At 39.4% G+C, this 22,228-nt stretch overlaps 1 protein-coding gene across 1 annotated transcript in view; it reads left to right on the forward strand.

Annotated features, from left to right (window-relative positions):
* Positions 1-22,228, forward strand: part of pcsk1 (proprotein convertase subtilisin/kexin type 1) — a 46,214-nt gene that overhangs the window by 12,189 nt on the left and 11,797 nt on the right. The window contains exons 3-9 of the mRNA XM_052019818.1: positions 466-588; positions 3,415-3,561; positions 7,008-7,084; positions 9,009-9,097; positions 15,214-15,386; positions 16,453-16,665; positions 18,597-18,697. Coding sequence (XP_051875778.1) covers positions 466-588; positions 3,415-3,561; positions 7,008-7,084; positions 9,009-9,097; positions 15,214-15,386; positions 16,453-16,665; positions 18,597-18,697 — 923 coding nt within the window. The remainder of the gene's footprint in view (positions 1-465; positions 589-3,414; positions 3,562-7,007; positions 7,085-9,008; positions 9,098-15,213; positions 15,387-16,452; positions 16,666-18,596; positions 18,698-22,228) is intronic.

Here is a 22,228-nt window from a genome sequence, read left to right on the forward strand (position 1 = left end):
ACAACTACCCGTAATTGCTTAGACCTACATGCAGTCTACTGGAACTATAGGCCATCAGAATTTCTACTTTTAATTTCTGAGGTTTGAGAAGAAAATCAGAGAGAAAATTGAAGGAGACAATCAAAAACAAAGCTTTTTGAGTGACCTGGTTTATATTAATTATTGGTGGGGCTTTGAAGCCCTGATTCATGTAGATCAAACCAATATAAACAAACACTTTTTTCTATTCAAAGAGATTGCGTTTCAATCTAAATGCAAACATTAAGATTAACCACAGTGGAGGAGACGCCTTACTGAGGAAGTCCTCAGCACATGTGTTTCTGTCATTATCAGCAATATCAACAATGAAGGAGGAAGTTTTAAACAAAAGTGAATTGCATTCCGGCTCACTTATAAAACAGTGTTTGCGAATGATAAAATAAATAACAGTCACACCCATGTTCTGTTTCTGTTGCTTATCTCTAGGTGTCTTGGGCAGAACAACAGTATGAAAAGCAAAGAAGTAAGCGTTCTCCACCAAGGGACTGTGCAGACTGCATGGCAGAGAAACTGTTTAGCGATCCCATGTGGAATCAACAATGGTATCTCGTGAGTGCTTTGATTAGTATCAATAAAAATGTACGGTGAAGGACTACCTTAAGTCGCAGCTTAAGGTAATTCTTTAAAATTCCATATACCTGAAAGTTCCACAGTTCCATCCCATCTTCTGATTTTCCAGTTCTTCGCTTTAGTGGAAACAAAACTATTCTTAGCCCTTGATTTTGCTTCCGGAATATATCAGAGATGGCATTGTAGCTTTTAGGTACTTGAAAGGTTGAATAGCAACTTAATTCCAATTAACGTTTGATGGGTTGACATGAACAACAGAAGATGCAATATTCTTGCTGTGACTTATTGGGTATGTAGAACCCTTGAGCTTGTTGCACCTTCAGTGAGATAATGGCTGATATGTAAACATTAGCTCCTCCATCTTGATTCTTGAAACATATCCAGTTTACAAATGAGGAGATGCTGGTGTGGTCTTAAAGGGCATAAGGGTTGATAAATATCCAGGGACTGGCCAACTGTATCCTAGAACATTGTGGGGAGGTGGTGAAGAAATTGCTGGGGTCCTAGCAGAGATATTTGTATCATTGTTAGTCAAAGTGAGGTACGAGAAGACTGGAGGGTGACTAAAGCTGTGCCTTTATTTAAGAAGGGTTGCAAGGACAAGCCAAGGAATTACAGGCTGGTGAGCCTTAACATCAGTGGTTTGAATGTTACTGGAGAGGATTTTCAGAGATAGGATCTACCCGCATTTGGAAAGGCAAGGTCTGATTAGGGAGAGTCAGCATAACTTTGTGCATGGGAAATCACATCTCACAAATTTGATTAAGTTTTTTGAAGAGGTTACCAAGAGGATTGACAAGGGCTGGGCAGTAGATATGGTCTACATGGACTTCAGCAAGGCCTTTGTCAAGGCCCTGCATGCTAAGCTGATCCAGAAGGGGTCCATGGAATCCAGGGAGAGCTAGCCAATTGGAAACAAAATTGGCTTAGTGGTTGGAGTTATGGGGTGGGAGTGGAAGCAGGGCTGTGACCAGCGATGTGCTGCAGGGATCAGCGCTGGGTCCACTGTTTTTTTCTCATCTATATTAATGATTTGGGTGAGAATGTAGTTGGAATAGTCAGTAAGTTTGTGGATGACACCAAAATTGATGGGATTGTGGGAAGTGAAGAAGTTATCTAAGATTACAACAGGATTTGGATGAACTGGGAAAGCGGGCCAAGGGATGACAAATGGAATTTAACTTGGACAAGTGTGAAGTGTTGCATTTTTGGTCGAGGGGAGGTAGCCATTATAAGGAGGTGAGCGGGAGAGTGAGGCAGGTGGGAGACCGTGGACAGACGGAGTCAGGTGGGGAGGGGGAAAGTCAGGAGACGGTGGCTGGTAGGTGATGAGTGGAAACAGATGATGGAGGGAGGTTGGGCAGATCGAACCAGTTGTGGGAGGAGAATCAGAAGGTGTGGGTGATAGGCAGATAGAACCAGGTGGGGGAGGGGTAGGAAACTGGGTGATGGTGGGGTAGGATGGCAAACTAGAAGGCGAGGGAAAGGAGCATGATGTTATCTGAAGTTGGGAAGTTCAATGTTCATACATTTGGGTTGGAGACTACTCGACTTTTTCTTCTCTTTCTTAATCTGTCTCTACCTATCACCCACCAGCCACTGTCTCTTAGACTCCATCCCTGCCCCTCCCCCTTTCCCACCTAGTTCCACCCATGGTCTACCAGTCCCTGCCTCACCCCTCCCTCTCACCTCTTTATACTGGCTATCTTCCCTCTACACTCACAGTCCTGATGCAGGGTCTTGACCTGAAATACCGAATATCCCTTTAACTCCACAGATGCTGCTTGGCTTGCTGAGTCCCTCCAGCAGCTTGGTTTTTTTGCTCCAGATTCTGGCATCTACAATCTCTTGCATCTCCAACTTGACTTACAACCTCTATTTCAGAGATGTTGGCACCAGTCATTGATTAATGATGTCTTCCATGTTGTAAATTATATTCATTAGGTTTTCTCTGAAACTGAGCAGTGAAGCAAAATAGACATAAGCAATGAAACAACGGACAACTGATTTTCTCATATATGCTGATGGCTTATGAGTCATCTTGTAGCTGTTACATACTTGGAGAAGATATGATGAATTCTGTTTCACCAATATATTTCAAATCTCTCTCCACTGAGCAATTGTCATGCACCAGTGTTATATTTCCATTTCCCCCAGCAGAAAATAATGTGTTTTCTGATTGTAGTTGCTTATTTCTTGTCAATTTGCAGGATGCATGACTGTGCTTTGGGCCTCTTGTTGAAACAATGTTAAGATTACAAGCAAGTCATTTGGAGTCATTGGCTCACTCAACGTGAAGAAAGATTAAACAAATTGAGAAGGGTGGTGCAAATTTGCTTTTGGCTTTGTTTCTGTGCCTCTGTGTATTTTAACCAACAAGGATTAGCAGTTGCACAGATTTCAGTCAAATGCATGAAACTATTCCAATAATATGCAGTGGCCAGAGAGGTGATGAATACAGAATTGATTTCGTATTGAGAAAAAAAGAGGTCTATGATATACTTAAATGGGAAATGGGAAAGAAAATAATCCTACATCTCTGTAAACCCATCTGACAGCAGGGCAGAGATGGATGAGTCATTCTTCCTGGTGATTTCTGCAGAGATCATGGTACATTTTTGTAAGCTATGATTCAACAAGCTCTCAACAGCCACCCACAACTTTCAATGATTTGTCTACAAATTAATTGCTTGCAGCTCAAAGCTGTTAGCTTAAAAAAAACTCTCCTTTGAGAGATGGCACTTGTTATAAAAGTTAAAAGAAAAGGGCAAACTTATAACATTTTACATATCCCCCTTCCTAAAGCAAGATACAAGAACTTCATCATCCCTTCCAAAACTGGATCTTCATGTTATCCCAGTGTGGAAAAAAGGAATAACTGGCAAAGGAATCGTGCTTACTGTGCTTGATGATGGGCTGGAATGGAACCACACTGATATCCAAGCAAATTATGTGAGTAAAACTAAAAGGAATTTTTTAAATTTAATTTCTTTCATGGCTAATGATCTCTTCTGAAACCAATATACTGATTCAGTGGCATTTTATGCAACCTCATTTTTGAGAAATGACTGGTGGCTGGGATTCACAAATTCTGCATCATGTTTTCCAAGTTTTCACTTTTATACTTTCTCTCCTGAGGTGCTCACAGTCGATTAAATTCCTAATATTATTGAAGTTAAACCAATGATTTTGCAACTGGGTGCTGAATCATATATTTATGCAGCAAAATGAATTTTATGGGTTGTTCATCATTATCATTAAATATAATTTCACTAGCTGAATTGATGGGGAAGTCAACAGACTGGGGCTGAGTATTTGGATGGACTTTCATTAAAATAGTCTGGAATTTAACTCTTTTGGATATAAAATCTGAAAAAAACAGGTTCTATGTGTGGACTGTGCAAACCAAAGAGTTGGAAATCAAGCTCATTCTGCTGCTCACTGGCAACTGTTTTAATTATAAAACTACTCCGACCAGATTATATCAACATTACCTATTATGAGGGCAGCAGATGAGTTCGTAATGGCTAAAATACTAAAAGTTGATAATGCCCCAGAAAATCGTAACTGGACGCATGGATAATGGACTACTGTTGTGGACATGTCCACCTTACATCCAAAGGAAGGGCTCAAAGCACTTTATAAGGCAGTAGATATGAAATGGACACTGAGCAGATGAAAGAAGGGAAGAGGGTCAGGGAACACAGAATTATAGAGCCAAAGGTAAACCGTAGCAACTGACCATCAGCTAATAGACCACCATAGAGACCAAATGTGTCACCATTTGAACTGTTAGAAGCGAAAATATTGTTAATAAACCATCACAAAAGTTCTCTGTCTATAAACACCACAAAACTGTGAGTATTTTCACTGCAGACAAAAACGATACAATCGTTCTTGTATTTCTTGAACCACACCTCTTGAGTAGGGAAACACGAAGTACAATACTGTTTCTTTTGATCTTTCATTCAATTTATAAGAACATAAATCATAATTTCAATGGATGGGGATAGGTATTGCCAAGTTTTCCCTCCACATTAGTTATGGTACCACTTTTGATCTGAGCTCCTTATATGTTAAAGGTCATAAATATGTCAACCCCGACCCTTCTGAGCTTGGTGTCCCTTGCAGTGCGTGCTGCCCTTTCCTGGCTAGGTTACAAAATGCTTTCATTCAAGTCACGTGATAGTTTGGAAGGGGACACGGTGACTTCACAGAGTCTTAAGGATATATAGAAATGTACGTATATCTGGGCTTGATATATGTCACTAGACCTGCTTCACTTAATTTGTTTATTTCCTTTGAAATTATGAGAAACATTTTAAAAAATATTTTAAAATATTTTTAAAAATAAATGTTTTTTGAAAAATCTAAAACCATAATGAACAAACAACTTAACATGCATTAATAGTACATAGATAAGTATAGTAGTAAATGGTTTTGATACTTGATATTTGCTATAAACAATTTACTTTTACAGATAAAATTGAGGCAATAACAATTGCAAAGTTATTGTATTGGTCTTTCCCCGTCTATTGCTCCAGTTTGGAAACGCATTGGGTTAGAAATGCTATGTTGATAATAATGTCTGAAGGAAAGTCTGGAGTTATAAACACAATGAAGATATGGGAATTTTTTCAGTAGTTTTATTTTACAGTTGACTGTAACAACAAGGGTTTAAACAACCTTCTAAACTTCATAAAGGAAACATTCTGACATCACTTGGATATCTAACTGTCTTGTTGGACAAATGCTCCATATGGTGTGGTGCTGACTGATTAGAGTCCAGATGTAGGACCAGATCTTCCAGCCCTCTAAACAGCTCAGGGTCTCTCTAAGCATAAGTGGCAGGTCCTGCCCACTGAAGAGCTTTGTCAGCCAGTGAAGCTACCCCCCTATGGCTCACTGACAGTACTTTTGACATTCACAAAGGTCAAAAAACACTCAGGCATTATTAAAAATAAAAATAACATCAAAAAATTTGAACATATTAATTAAAACACCAAAGTGCTCACACAAAAGACAGGACAAACTAATTGAATTAAACCAAGTAGAAAGAAAATTAATCTTTGTTTACTGTTCTGTGGTCTGCCACATATTCCCATTGATTTCAATGAGCTGTTCTCATTCTGGCAGTGGATGGTATTCTACTGTACTTCTTATTTGTCTCTGGGTCCTGGAGAGTCAGGAGCAGAGTCACTGGAAGCAGAACACTCAGCCTCTCACCTGCTCTTGCAGCTGAAGTATTTATATGGCTGCTCCAGTTACTGGTGCGATGATTGATGGTCGGACATAGCTGGTAATATGACTGAATATTAAAGGGAGGTGGCAGACTCTCTCTTGTTGAGAGTAATTATTGCCTGGCACTTGTGTGATTTGAAAGCAACTTGTGGCCACATGCAGCAAGATCTGCACCTCATTCAGCCATTGCTATCTAATCAAACTGAGCTGAACATTGTCCATGTTTTGCTACATTTTGCCACAAACTGCTTTTATCTAAATGAAACTAAAATTTATGATTATCAGCCATAATGATAGAGGAAAAGAATGAAAGCTACTCACAGCTATACTCCTTAAAGTCCTCTCTAGGCCTGGGCCAAGATACTTCTCCCTACTGGGAGAGGTCGTGTTCAATGTGTTGTGACCCAGTGGGGCAAGGCAAGTTTTATGCTAAGGCTTACTCACTGTGGAAAAATTCTACGTTGCATGATGCCCAGTAGGAACCAGGGTGAAGACGGACTGGCAGTCAATCAAGTAGGCCTGAGCTTCAGGCCTGAAGTTCAAGCATTGGTGGACTCGGGTTTGAGATCATGATGGCTGCTCAGGCTGGTGGGTGAAGTTGCCATTGATAGAGTTTGCGATTGGGTGTGTGTCCAAGGGAATCACAGCAAGTAGGAAGTTTATAACTTAAGGGCACACCCAGACCCAGTCTCTAGTGCTGGATTTGAGAGGCTGCAACCTGCTCCGGCAGCTTTTTGTAAAGTTTAGTTGTGGTAGGCCTCACCTTCATGATGGAGGCCTACTTCAGCAAGGCTGGGCATGTGGAATCCGTGGGCCATAAATGTGGAAGTGAATCTAGTGGAAGTACCTTCCAGATGTACATAGCACGTACATATACCAGTGCCTCTGTGCATTAATATGTCATATGCAGGGCGTGCCTGGAAGCAAACTTATGAATTTTGTGATGGGCAATAAATGATTGTTGTGTGATTTGTTTTTCTGAAGAAATATTACCTATGCCATACGAAAATATTGAACTGTGCTATAGATTTTCTAGGCCCTGAACTTGAAATACTTCTGAGCAATAAACTATGCCAAATATATAAAATTTCAAAGTTGAAAGATGACTTGTAATATTTGACTATTAATAAATTTATTTTCCTCTTTTATTTCTACAGGATCCAGAAGCAAGCTATGATTTTAATGATAATGACCCGGATCCCTTTCCTAGATATGACCCAACTAATGAGAATAAGTAAGTTTGCCAATATAAGAACTCCTAAGATTCACCAAAAGCTCCCACATGCCAAGATGTAGACATAGTTTGAAGTAAGGTTAATTTGAAAAAGATGGGCAGTAGTTTTCTTCACTACTGAACTTTGCTGGAAGGTAGAACACAGATTTCTTACGGTTCTGAGAAATTTCTTGGGGATTTTGACCAAAAGGATAGAGGGATATTTCTTTTATAAATAACCTGAGAAAAAAAAGTTGCTATTAGCACAAAATGAGATCTTTATCTCATCCTGATACTGAAAATTCATTTAATCTTTTAACAGGAGAAAACTTAGATCCATTTGTTTTACACCAGGGACATTGTTCTCCAAGTGCAAAACTAAATCCTACTATATATGTTGAGGGTCAGAAATACCTTTGTTTCAAACCCTCTTATTTTACTGCTCTGCAAGTGTTCATGCTCAAATTCATAACAGCGTGGTTGAAGAATTACACCCAAATGATTCAGATCTCACCTGAACTGTTCCTTGTGCTTACCCATGGACAACTAAATTCACTGCAGGACTTTGTACCTCCTTCAATGAATCTCTGAACCTGCTGCTAGCAGTATGCAAACAACCAGGAATATCTGTATTTCCTAATGCTGGTAACCACAGCCATGTTTACTTCCTGATACAAGACAGTGTGTTCTCAGCAGAGTGGTATCTGTAGAGTTTTGCATCATTTCCATCAGCATTAATACATTTTACACAGGTGCCTGCTCCACTTACAGTCTAACTGGAATACCCACCTTGGGTCAGTGGGGTGGGGGAGTAGTCCTTCACTGCACCACCAGCGAGCCAGTTAAGCCATACAAAGGTTCAGAGAATTTGACAGAATTGGCCTGGGTTAGGATGCTGCAGTTAACCCACTTCAATTTCAACTGTTGAGAAAATAAACTTTTAGTTCCTCTCCAAAGTTCTTGGCAAGGTTGAGTGCCAGAAATGCTCAGTTATATCCTCTGTGTGCAGCATTGGTAGTAAACTGAGGACATGCTGAGAACAGACTCTGTTTACCTCACTGGTATAGGATTATGTTAACCTGCCTATATGAGGGGTGACTGCATGATCTCCATACCGTGGTTCCAGAAATCCACCAAAGCAGTTCTCACAAGTCTCAGTGTATTTCTCTCTGTGGGCAGGAGTATGAATGCCATTTTAGAGAATGATTGCAAATTCAGTCATTGTACATACAGGGAAATGGAAATTTAAATTGTTTAATTATTTGCATCAAATTCTAATCTAGCACACAGCATTGAAAGGTTGTTGATATAAATCAGAGGAAAACTAAACAACCTCTTAAAACCGTGTGCTGTAAAACTTCCCCAGAGATAATGCAGACTCTTCATTTATTTTCCTGTATGATTTGAGGAAAGAGAAGGATTTCCTTGTTCCATTCTTTATTATGATCCTTTATACAAACATTACCACAGTCTGAAGGCTTCAGCTGCTACTGCATATTTACCTAGGATGTGGACAATTCTTGTCCATTTAGTATCTATGCTGTGATCAACAACTAGAAACTGCAGGGAGCAGCATTTATCATTGTCTATTCTCAAAGTTATGGTAAGCACAAAGATGCTTTGAAAAGTCTTCCATGGCAATCATTTAAACAAATGGTGGAAGGTACAAGCTTAAGTGTTGGACCCAGCTTCAGCAGCGCCACTGGTTACCTGCCAATCAGCAAATGTCCTCGACATCAACCACAAGTTACACTGTATTTTTGCTGCAACAGTGTTGTTTCTGTTGGATCGCATTTTACATTTCAGTGTTGAACTTTATGTAAATATGTGCAGTATTACACTCCAGTACATTTTGTGCCATAAGCTGGTACATAACTCGGTGACAAAAATAACAGGCTACAATTTCTCTTCCGGATTTGACAAATTCTGACCTGCTTTTTTTTAGGCATGGCACCAGGTGTGCTGGGGAAATTGCAATGCAAGCCAACAACAAGAAGTGTGGAGTAGGAGTGGCGTACAATTCAAAAGTTGGAGGTACAATTGAACTGAAATATCTCTGGTCCAAGAATGTGTGTGAGGGAGAGGCATGTCTTACATGCTTCAATGGTGGAAAATATATAGATTTGCTTTATTCTTGGACTCTCATCTAAAACTAATGTTCATTAGGTTGAATTCCACTCAGTTTTGCCAGCACTTCTGACTGGCGATTAGCATTTTGAATGGCCATAGGACCCAATCTTTGTATATGCACTTTGGAATGTAAAGTCCAGAGTGCACAGCATGATTGATGGTACCACATCTCTCTTGAAGCTCTGTTGCAAAAACCCACTTGGAGTCCATTGGCAAAGATCAGTCTTGCTGGTATTCTTCTGTGTTAGTCCAAGTAATCAACTCTCAGATCTTGTGCCAGGTCAGACATGGCAAAGGATGGGAGACCCAAATGATAACAATGGGAATTATAGGCCTATGGATTAGCAGGCAAAGGAGTAGATAAATTTTGAAATCATTTTATTTTAGTTTTCTGCTTTTAATAAGTGTTCATGTGTTTTAATTAAATTTCTTTTGAATTTTTAAAAACATTTAAATAGTTTAATTATTTACATCATTATTTTTAGTTTTTAAATGTCTCTGAATATCGGCGATATTTAAAAACTTTTGAAATTAACTTACAGCTTTCACAGCTGGTGAAACTCTTCCCCAAGTTTTATCAGCCGTTAGGGTCATGGACTGTGAACTTTGCCACCAACAACTCAGTTGTTACTTGGGCCTTGCCAGTGAACCTGAGGATGTGGAGGACCAGTGGGATATGTCCTCCGCCTCAGCCCCAGATAAGTTCGGGGTTTCAGGAGTCTCATTTGGTGGTTCTGGGCCAAGGGCCTAGTCTAGCTCATGTTGACTGGATAAGTTTATTCAAGATGAATGGCTTAGGAGGATTTAGAATAAGATCCGATAAGATAAGATATTTATTTATTAGTCACATGTACATTGAAACACACAGTGAAATGCATCTTTTTGTGTTACTGAGAATGTGTTGGGGGCAGCCCACAAGTGTCGCCACGCTTCCGGTGTCAACATAGCACGCCCACAGCTCCCAACCCGCATGTCTTTGGAATGTGGGAGGAAACTGGAGCACCCGGAGGAAACCCACGCAGACACACGGGGAGAACGTTCAAACTCCTTACAGACAGCGGCCGGAATTAAACCTGGGTCGCTGGCACTGTAATGGCGTTATGCTAACCGCTACACTACTGTGCGATCCAGATAATAACAGCTACATTTTTATCTGCAGTAACATTTAGTTGTTCGTCTCCAGTTTGATTGAGCCCTAGCTAAAGAAATTAATTAATCAGCTTCATCCAAAATGGATTAACTGGTCATTCCCATATTGTTGTGTGTGAGTGGTTTTTTAAAGTGCCACCCACTGCTGCATTTACCCAAACTACAGCAGAGATGACACTTCAAAATAAACCATTGTAAAGAGCTTTTTGGCAGGACTTTGTTAGTAACTCTCTCCTAATTTCCTCTTGAAGCACGTCCCAACACTAATCTGAAGAGTTTGCCTTATATAGCTGAATAGTTCCAATTTCCTTTGTGAATTTTCCTTCATGAAAATTGTAGTGAATGACGGTTATTGTAAAAACTCATTTTAGATTTTTGATTTTGTTGTTTTAATAAGGAACTTCAGCCATTTGAGTTACCTCTTCAAAATCTCACCAACATTTTGAACACCACAGTCAGATTTCCTGTTAAACTTCTCTGCTTTCAATATAATTAATTCCCGGCATTTTAGAACATGTAGAACGTAGAACAGTACAGCACAATACAGGCCTTTCAGCCCTCAATGTTGTGCCAACCTTTAAACCTCGCCTAAGACTATCTAACCCCTTCCTTCCACATATCCCTCTGTTTAAATTCCTCCATATGCTTATCTAGTAACCTCTTGAATTTGACCGATGTACCTGCCTCCACCACCGCCCCAGGCAGCGCATTCCATGCCCCAACCACTCTCTGGGTAAAAAAACCTTCCACTGAGATCTCCCTTGAACTTCCCACCCATTACTTTAAAGCCATGCCCTCTTGTATTGAGCATTGGTGCCCTGGGAAAGAGGCGCTGGCTGTCCACTCTGTCTATTCCTCTTAATAAGCAATTCCTCTTTTCCTGTGGAACTGCTTTTTGCCCATTCCAAAAATCAGTGCAAGTTGCCACTGTTGATTGTTATCCCGTATGGTCTGTCAGTATAGGACTTTGCAAAAGGAAAATTTTAATTCAGCTGTTTTAACTTCCTGCATGCGTAATGTGGTAATGTCTGCAGAAGGATGTCATTTTAAGCCAAGAAATGCCTGTGGCCATACGACTCCATTCCTGCCATTGTAACCAGCATGCAAGGAAAGGAAAGGAATTAGGAAGGTGAAAACTATCAATAACCAAAACAACCAGCAAAATGATTCGGGTGGCAGAGAGGCACAACAGTCAGTCCAGGTGCTTCACAGCTGCTGCCATCCTGATTTGATCCTGACCCCTCAGGTGCTGCCTGTGTGGCGTTTGCATGTTCTTCCTGTAACCACATGCGCTTCCACCGGGTCCTCCGATTTCGTCCTACATCCCAAAGATGTACTGGTGGATTTAATGGTTATTGTAAATTAGTCCTAGCGTAGGTAAGTGGCAAAAGAACCAAAGGGGAGCTGATGAGTATGTAAAAGAGAATAAATTGGAGGCCTACAGGGAAATAAGAGAGGGAATTGGACTGAGGGGATTGCTCTGTTGGGAACTGGCATGGATCCAATGGGCCAAAGAGCCTCCTTCTGAGTCATAGTAAGTAAATTATTGCATTAATCTTTCCAATATATTAATAAAAAATGTTCAGCTGTTATTTGCAAGGATTTGTTTTTGAAACCTTGCCCTGCCTTTGCGGTCCCTTTACAGATCCAGATGTAGTTAGCAGTTAGATGTTATTGGAATCGTTGAGAAGCAAATAGCAAGCTGATCCTGTCATATAACAGATGTAGATGTAAAAGGGAAACACTCAGCCTGGAAGAGGATCGGATTGATTTGCACGGATGATTTAATACAGGGAGTCATATCACCTGTTCAATTTATCCAGACAGCAGTGGAAATAGAGAAAGCAGCTCATAAGCTGGTAGTGCTGTCTATGTGTGAAGTGCATTTTGTTTTGCTCATTTTAAAATCTCATTGTGAGTGCCAATATCCAGTTGAACAGTCCATTACTGCTCCAATGAAATTATCAAGCCCCTGTCTCTCCATGTGTTATATTAAAATACTTTCCAGCAAGAAGTTGCAGAGGAAAAAGAATAACATCACTCTGAATGACTTTATTTGCCATTAAGCTTCAGTTGAAAAGCTCTATAGATAGAAAGATTGCCTTTCATCATCAGTCTAAGATGATATATGCCTAATCATGTCTTAAAATAGTCAAGGCCTCCCTGCAGGCTGGCTCAGCATCTTGACAGCCAACATTGCGATGGCTCCAACCAGTGCGCTGAATTGCAATTCTTGATCTGCAGTTTGCTGGTTTAATGAAAATGAAGCATTGGCACAATTTGGGACATAGTCAATGTCATAGGGAGTGTGACCCAGGGACAGTGCCCATTTTGCATCAAACCACTTTATTGACTTGAGAGTCATAGAGTCACACAGCACAGAAACAGCCCCCCAATCCATCTGAGTCCATGCCAATGACCAAGAACCTATTTGCACTCATTCTACACCTTATTAGAGTTATAAAGTAGTACAGCATGTAACCAGCATGTCGGCTTACTGAGTCCCTACTGAACTCCAAGTAACCATTACACTAACCTTACACTAATCCCATTTTATTCTCTTCACATTCCCTTCAACTCCTCCCAGATTCCAACACTCACCTACATACTAAGGTTAATAACTTACAGCAGCTAACTAAGTATCAACCTGCACTTCTTTGGGATGTGGGAGGAGACCTGAGGCCTGGAGGAAACACACGCTGCCACAGGAAGAATGTGCGTACTCTGCACACTCAGCACCAGAGGTCAGGATCGAACCCAGGTCACTGGAGCTGTGTGGCAGCAGGCCTACCAGCTGCATCATTATGCAAACATTTTATTTTCTGTATTTAATTTTCAGATTTCAATTTCATTACAAAACTATTGAGAAATTATTTTCCACACAACGTAATGTAATATGTAATTTTAACTTTATATTATGGGAAACTGTTGGTGAATATTTCTAATGGAATGAAATTTAGATGGGTCTGATCAGGTTGATTCCTATCCAATAATGAAGATGAAAATTGGTTTGATCATTCTAGATAGGTTTGATACAATTAAATAAAGAGCATATGTCAAATTACACACTAATTACACACTTTTCATCCTAGTAAGAAAGAAATTATCTGGTTGTTTAATAATCTGCAACACATGGCATCACCACAGGCTCTGGTAGACTGAGAAGAGTATACTTTCTGCCTTTGCCAGCTTATTATTTACAACTGTCAGCAGAGTTTGATATCCGTGCTGCTGTGGCAACTTATAACGTTTTATTTTCCATGTTTTAACACAGTGATGAAGGGCACATGCTCATTGTGTCTAAAAATACAAACTTTATTTGTTATGGCAACAGTTGAGATTATGATACAGAGTCTAATGCATTTTCCTAAGTTCTGCTCCAATATGTTGTTATTGGTTAGAGCAGTGATTCTTTACAAATGCTGTTGTAATTAGCAGGGAAAAACTGATATGTATGTGAAATGTCACTTTATAGAGTAACAGTTGTTTCTACTAAACAATGTGAAGAAGGACTTCAAATTTATCACTTGTATCACTTCTGACTAATCAGCAATTCAATTGTGCAAAATTGAGGAAAGTGCTGTGAATATTTTACCTGTAGAACCCATATGTGCTGCTCCAACTGTCCCAACCGTTTGTGGAGAGAACTAAATATTTGTAGACTGGTCTAATTATTTCAAATGTGTTGATGTCTGGATTTATTTAATGAAGAGAGAAATTTATTACAAACAACAACTTGCATTTATATAATTCTATGACATGAGTATTGGTATTGGTTTATTATTGTCACTTGTACCGAGGGACAGTGGAAAACTTGTCTTGCATACTGATCGTACAGATCAATTCATTACACAGTGCAGTTACATTGAGTTAGTTCAGAGTGCATTGAGGTAGTACAGGTTAAAAACAATAACAGAGTACAGAGTAAAGTGTCACAGCTACAGGGAAGTGCATTGCAGGTAGACAGTAAGGTGCAAGGTCACAACAAGGTAGATTGTGAGGTCAAGAGTTCATCTCATCGTATAAGGGAACCGTTCAATAGTCTTATCACAGTGGGATAGAAGCTGTCCTTGAGCCTGGTGGTACGTGCCCTCAGGCTCCTGTATCTTCTGCCTGATGGGAGAGGAGAGAAGAGAGAATGACCCGGGTGGGTGGGGTCTTTGATTATGCCGGCTGCTTCACAAAGGCAGCGAGAGGTATAGACAGAGTCCATGGAGGGGAGACTGGTTTTCGTGACACACTGGGCCGTGTCTGCAACTCTCCGCAGTTTCTTGCGGTCCTGGGCAGGGCAGTTGCCATAAACACGCTCGGGTGGTTAAATGGTAAATACATTTTTACAATAAGATTGTCGAGTATCTTCCATGTTTATAATTTAATAGAAGAGAGTGTTCTATTTGCAGCTTACTGTACCCTCTCTCTATTCTACCCTTCCCTGTCATTAATTATCCCCTCCACTGCTCCCTGAATGAAAGATTAGACAATGATCTTTTCCCTGGCCTTTGCTGTTAATTTATTATAATGATAGGGTCTAGAGTGACCCACTCTCCAGTTTACCTCTTTCTTTGAGGGAAAATACCTGACAGCATGTGACAGAGGACAGGAATTTGTTAATTATGGAATTCTGACCACAAAGCTACAATTACCAGCCAATTATCAAACCATGTTGAAGATTCAAAGTTCTGTAGTTAATTATGTTGGAATAGATTGGTATACTTTGAAATTATTTTAGCCAATTATATGTGCATTATTCTCTATTCTTTGTTCTATTTGCAGTATATGAGTTTTACACATTAACAAATGCACTTCAATTAAGTGAAATCTCAGACCAATGCCACTAGCTAACTTATTCAGACTTCTGGATTTTCCTCTAGGTATCAGGATGCTTGATGGTATAGTAACAGATGCAATTGAAGCTACTTCCATTGGATTCAACCCACAGCACGTGGACATTTATAGTGCAAGCTGGGGACCAAATGATGACGGGAAGACTGTGGAAGGTCCTGGCAGACTTGCACAAAAAGCATTTGAATATGGCATTCAGAAGGTGAGTCAGACATCACTGGATAGACAAAGGTTTATCCTTCCAGATTTTAACCTTTCTGATTATTCTTTACTCCTGAATGTGATTTGTTAAATAAGATAAGATAAACTTTCTTTCTTAGTCTCACGTACATCGAAACACTCAGTGAAATGCATCTTTGCGTAGAATGTTCTGGGGGTAGCCCACAAGTGTCGCCACGCTTCCGGCACCAACATAGCATCTCCACAACTTCCTAACCTGTACGTCTTTGGAATGTGGGAGGAAACCGGAGCACCCGGAGGAAACCCATGCAGTCATAGGGAGAACGTACAAAGTCCTTACAGACAGTGGCTGGAATTGAACCCGGGTCGCTGGCGCTGTAATAGTGTTATGCTAACTGCTACACTACCGTGTCTGCTGATAAATATCTGTCAATAAACCTTATGTGCAGTTTCATTCCTCCTCAGACAAAGTGAGGAATTTATCTTACCATTATTTAAGCAGCTAGTTTTAACACATTACTTATTTGACATTTTAAGAGCTCTTATAAAGATATAAACTGTAAACAGGTTATTAAAGAGGGGCTAGGGACATTCATGAATGAAAGGGAAACCCTAGCTGGGGAAGATATGACAGAAATATCAGGTAGTTATGAGGAATTAAGAGGCTTTTCCATTGAAGCAGAAAAGGTTAAGAGAAGATTTAGTTCTTTAACATAAAGAGCTTTAATAGTGCATGCAAAATTGATAATGATGGGTCATCAATTTGAAGTTTCGATGAAGAAGGTTTGGGGAATTTCTGTACGCAGTGAATTGTTAAATGCAGAAAATTGAATATGGAACAAAGCAATAGTTGTGCCAGTATTTTTCTATGAATACATCAATAGATTTATCAAGGGAAAACTGGATAAATATTTGGATGAGAGGAAGATGTAATGCTATAGGAAGGCTGCATGGCAGTTGGATTGGTGGGCATGATCTAGTAAGGTGTCAACACAGACTTCATGGATTAGATTAAATAAGTGCTATGACCTGCTATCGTTCTACAATATGTTAATGATAAAATTGACTTCAAAATTGTACTTTTCCAGGGTAGAGGAGGAAAAGGGTCGGTTTTTGTCTGGGCATCTGGGAATGGGGGTCGTCAAGGTGATAACTGTGACTGTGATGGATATACAGACAGTATCTATACTGTGTCCATAAGCAGTGCATCACAACAAGGACTGTCTCCATGGTATGCGGAAAAGTGTTCCTCGACATTGGCTACAGCTTACAGCAGTGGAGACTACACTGATCAAAGAATTGTAAGTGGCAATGCTGTTCACTTGTTTAGTTGTGATATAGCAATAGTTGTGTTAATATTAATCCAAAATCACTCACTTGGCTCTCCTTGGTACTGACCTGAACTTTATATGGATCTCAACATTATTAAGTTGTAGAAGTCTTCAGAATTCATAGGATGGAACTGTAGATTTTGTCATAAGTGATACTGTATATAAAATGCATCAGGCAATGATGAATCTAATTACATCAGGAAGATCTCAAATAGAGCACTGTAAGGACAATATTGAGGTTCTCGAGTAGTACTGAGACCCTGCCTGCAATGGGAAATATAAATATATAGAAGAAAGACTTGGGAAAATAGACTTTGATTCTAATTATTATAGATATAGAGATTAAAATTCTAAGGGAATAGTACAGGAGGAATAGGAGCATGCTTTTTCCAAAATTTAGAGGTCTGAAAATTAAGTGGAAGGAGATTGGAATGGACAACATGAAAAACACCTCCTTGCAGCGTACTGATTCTATAAATGCACATAGAAATATATCAACATTGAAGCTTAGCTTGGATAGGGGGACAGAGGAGAAAGTTTCAAAGGATTATGAGAACAAGTGGATAATTTGAATTAGGATGGTTTGTTCATGTGGACAGATAGTAACAATGCGTATTAGTCGGTCAAAACTAGCTAAATCATGGTAAAAGGTCAAGGAACTGCGAGTACAAATCACTCACCATGCAAATCTGGATTATGTGATTATTTGTGATAATAAAAGAACATTGTGCTGGATCATAGCTCCACTTTCAAACAGGCCTTATCCCCAAGTCCTCATTAATTACTATGGTGGGTTTGCTCTAATTGCCATGGCAAAAAAAACTAATAGATGTTTGAGTGCAATTAGTGTCCAAGTTGTTGGCTATGTGCAAAGCTGAAACTGATCCCTACACTCTTTTACCCCTGAACATTGGTTTGATTCCAATCCAAAAGAATAAATTAATCTATTCCTGCTTTTCATTGCTAAAATCCATTTGCCCAGTCTCAAATCAATTTCTCATGGAAATGCGTCACACAGGAAAAAAAATCTATTCCTTATTTAGCACCTAAGTTAATAGCTTTATGCAGACACAAACTTGGGCTTGGTTCAAAAAAATTTTTGGGAAACATTTCATATCCTCAGTTATTTTGTACCTGAATTGTGAGTATTTCATGCAGTGAATGAAGGCATAAATTGGGAAATAAATAATTTGCTCATGCTTTTTTTTTGCATTTAAGTAGTTTTTTAATTAAATGTAGGCATTTAGAGGCATTGTCAGACTCTAAGATCAGAGTGAATTTCCTTGTAATTGTATCATGTGGTTATGCTTGTGAGAGTTGATAGCACAATGTTATTGCCCATTGCACTGATGAGCATTTGGTACCCATATTGTCAGGCAACTCCTCCTCACCAAACCATCACATAACATGGGTGCATAAAGGAGGAAAACATAATTGAAGTGCAATCCATGAAGCTAAAGTACAGTCAGAACACCTGCACTCTAAATCTCTCACTGTCGATCATGTACACATACATTTGGCTCATTTTATTGAAAATATGTTGAAATGCACAATGTTGTCAAAGTTTCCACCATAGTTAGTCATTTTAATGTTTGTTAGTTTCAAAGAAAAATGTTGAAAAACCAATAAGAACCCTCACTGTTACAGATAATAGTAAATGTTTTCCCTGATCATGGCAGACTCAAACCTCAGTGCCTGTTAAACTGTTTGTGTAACTAAGAACTTTCAAGAACTAAGTAATGATACACTTTTGAGAAATATAGTATATATTTTATAACCTAAGGTCTGTATATATTTCATCTATTTTGTCATATCATGATTTTTTAAGAATTCAGCATGGTTTAATAATCTGCTATAAAACAGCAACCTTGGCAATTGTGCTTCTTTCCATTCTTTTTCAGACAAGTGCCGATCTTCACAATGACTGCACTGAGACTCATACCGGCACCTCAGCTTCAGCTCCCCTGGCTGCAGGGATCATTGCCCTTGCTCTGGAACAAAAGTACGTCAGTAGTCAGAGTAGAATTATACCTTTGAATTGGAAGACTTGATTTGCTTTGGCTTATCTTAAAAGTCACATTAAATACATTGAAAGCAAATTGCTGTCCAATTGAAGGGCAGTTCTAAACAAAGCTGGGGCATGGTGTATTGTACAATCCTTCATCTAACTATATATAAAAAATAATTCAAAGTGTTGGAAGTGTGCATTGGGGACCTTCTTTTTCTGATGGACAGATTCATTTTGCAAATTACAGTGACTTTGGCAGATATGGGTGAGTTATGGAATACAAATCTGTACAGAGGAACATAGTGAAATCAGTAAATCCTGATGCTGTTGCCTGGAGGATCCTTTCCAAACATCTGAAGTGTATAAGTTATTACATTACGAATATAAGTGAAAAAATATTTGATTTAATGGTGGAGTATGAGAACAATCAGAAAGCCTCATGTTATTGATAAAGTGGGCAAACCTTATAAAACTTTTTTTTAAGGAATCAAGTATTTTGGCGTCAGGAGGTATTGTCACCAAGTAGCTTGTCTTGAATTACATCTTAGTAGCTGTGAGGAACTAGGAAGAAGTATCGACGTTTCCTGGAAAATGTAGAAAAGTGGAAGGTTATCAAGGTAAGGCAAGGGAAATAAGGCAATAATCCCATTGTCAAATGAATGCGTGTAATGGTGGCACATTTATGCAGTTAAAGACCAGATTTGCATTGAATGGTAGTACAAGGAGTTAACTGGATGATAGATCAACAAAGATGTCACAATTTACCAGCATCTGAGTTGCACAAGACATTGTCAGTTGGGAGGCTCCGCGACTACCAGGTGGATGGATACAATATTTACACATGTGAATATCCCATCAATATTGATGTTTTATGTCTAATAGAATAAATAGATAGGTGAGGTCATGTACAAAAAATGTTGCATATACTCCTTTCACAGCAACTGCAGAATGCAGAATTCCTGAGCATTCAGCGACAGGAACATCCACCACAGCACCAGTTGGGTGAATTACTTCCACTCTGGTTTTGTGGTTTCTGAGGTGGCTATTGAGGCTAGTGTGGGAACCACAGACTTTCCAACAATGGGGCAGGTGGTGGCTGATAGGGTGGGTAGTGTGTGAGGTGCCTTCTTACTGGTTATTGCAGGGCCTCTGTATGCTCCCAGTGCATGGACTAGAGATTCTCCATCCCATGGCATGCTGTGAAAGCATCCTTGAATCTTTTCTTCTATGCACCCTCTTCCCATGACAGAGCTTGGAATAATGTGTTTGTTTCAAGGGTCTGATGTTGAGCATGTGAATGATGTATGCTGCCTAACGTAACTGACTGAGTGGAACTAGCCTTAATACTGGAGATGTTGGCCGAGGAGATATTATTTCACTTACCTTTTTAGTGAATTTGGAACATTATATGGAATCAGCATTCATGGTATTTCTCCTGTGCCTTGAGATGGTAGTCCTGGTCTCAAAAACGTAAAGGCAAATATAACTACAGTGACGTGGTCGTATTTCCACCTTGCAATTCTTTCAAGTATTGCTTCTCCATGGGGAATGTGGAGTCATTATTATTGGTCTAAATGACATAAGTGAATGTTTTTCTATCTGGGCCATGTTAAACAGGTATGAGGCTCCCCTTGCACTGTAGCTAACTGCCCTGCATTGAACGTGGGATGTCTGCAGTCTTGATGGTCAAATGAACAGCAGCAGAAGCATCAGTCTTGAGTGCTCACATTTGCAGTAATGGCACAGGGGCCCAAGTCTATGAAAAAGTGGAGGGCTGCTTCGAATTGATTTGAAAATGCTGCATACAACTACTGGGCAGAAAATTAACAATCTCAAAGGATTCCATTGATCTATCCTCTGAAGTTAGCTCATGTGAGAATATGATCTTCAGTAATAACTTGCAAGAAACTTGCACCTTTGGTTGTGGCCCAGACCACCAAAACTGTATTGTTTTACAGTCAAATTAAACTGGAGTCATCAGCGATGGAACACTTTTCTGGGGTCGGGTGGGAGAATGTGCAAGACATGATCCCTTCATCCTCATCAACACGGTGCATATAACACACACTTTATTTCCCACTCTATGTGCTCTAGTGATCAAATGAGATAAAAGCCCTGGCTCTCATCATTGGTTGGCTCATCTATCCACTTGTTTGTGGCCTCAGGTCTCCAGACCTTGAATGATTCTTGTCTGTGAGCATTGCCCTCATAAACCTTCATTATTTCTTTTTTCAAAGCTAGACAAACCATGAGTTTTTGGCCAGTGGTCAATGGATAAAGTAAGAGCTGTAGAGTTCAGGCTGTACTCATGTAAGTAAGAATTCAGGCTGTACTCATGTCTAAGGCACAGCTTTAGTGGTCATTTGTGGGATTCATCAAAAGTTTTGGTCAGTGAGAATGTCACCTGTCTTCACTGTTGCAGTGTATGGTCTGTAGTTATTGACTCCTGGGTACTCTCATTCTGTTTTTCCAAAACAAGTCACTGCTGTTCAATGGTAAAGAAGTAAATAAGCTTTTTTCTTGCTTGTTACCAATGGATGGACTCTGGAATTTTCCTCTTAAAGTATTAAATTCAAGATTCATTTAAATTTTGAAAATATGTGTTGCCTCTGAACATGCTGAAAAATATGTGCAGATACCAAAATCAAAGTTGACCCCTTTGATTTGTTAATCATTTTATTTAAATAAAGTACATAGTTCATTCTGTTACATAAAACTGAGGTAATATTTATTCATTATATTGCAGGTATAGTGAATTTCTCTGTGAGACCGCCAGCAAAATAGATTTTACCACCTCCCAGCATTGCACTAAATCTATGCTGCAATGCAATTTACATGGTGGGGCAAAGCATTGAGATGAAATGTATTTCAGCACCAGTCCAAATTCACTCTGGTTCACAGCACGTTGGTGGCTGAAGAAGACGTGTAAAATGGATCGCTTTAATTAGAATCATGGTACATGGAACTAATATTTTGACACAATCAATTATAACTAATGAAAGGTCAGAAAGCCAAAATGTTAACTCTGTTTCTCCCTCCACAGATGGTGTCTGACTTGCTGAATATTTCCAACATTTTCTATTTTTATTTCAGATTTCCAGCTTTTGCTGTTTTTTGCTTTTCCATAATTAACTTGATGCTTCCCCATTTCATCTGGATTTAAAAATGTTAGCGCATAATAATCTTTCCACATCGTAAGGATTTGAAATCTACCTGACAATAGATCGAAGATGAGATGTTACATTACATTGCATTTTACTGTGTATGTGTGAAAGAAGAAAATTCATACCCTTTAGTCTGTTTGGTTTTCATACTGGAAGCTCTCTCTTCAACTATTTCAGCAGGAAAACATCAGAACTTCATTAATTATGCAAAGCTATGTGCCTGTGATGCTGCTGTAAGTAGGTTTTTCATTGCACCTGTGCATACTTGTACCTGTGCATTTGACAATAAACTCAACTCTACTAATTTGAAAATTATGCAGTAATGACACAGCTCCTTGTATACAAAACACCAAGATAAATG

Source organism: Pristis pectinata, chromosome 7, assembly GCF_009764475.1.
Source record: "Pristis pectinata isolate sPriPec2 chromosome 7, sPriPec2.1.pri, whole genome shotgun sequence".
In the NCBI taxonomy this organism is placed as follows: Eukaryota; Metazoa; Chordata; class Chondrichthyes; order Rhinopristiformes; family Pristidae; genus Pristis; species Pristis pectinata.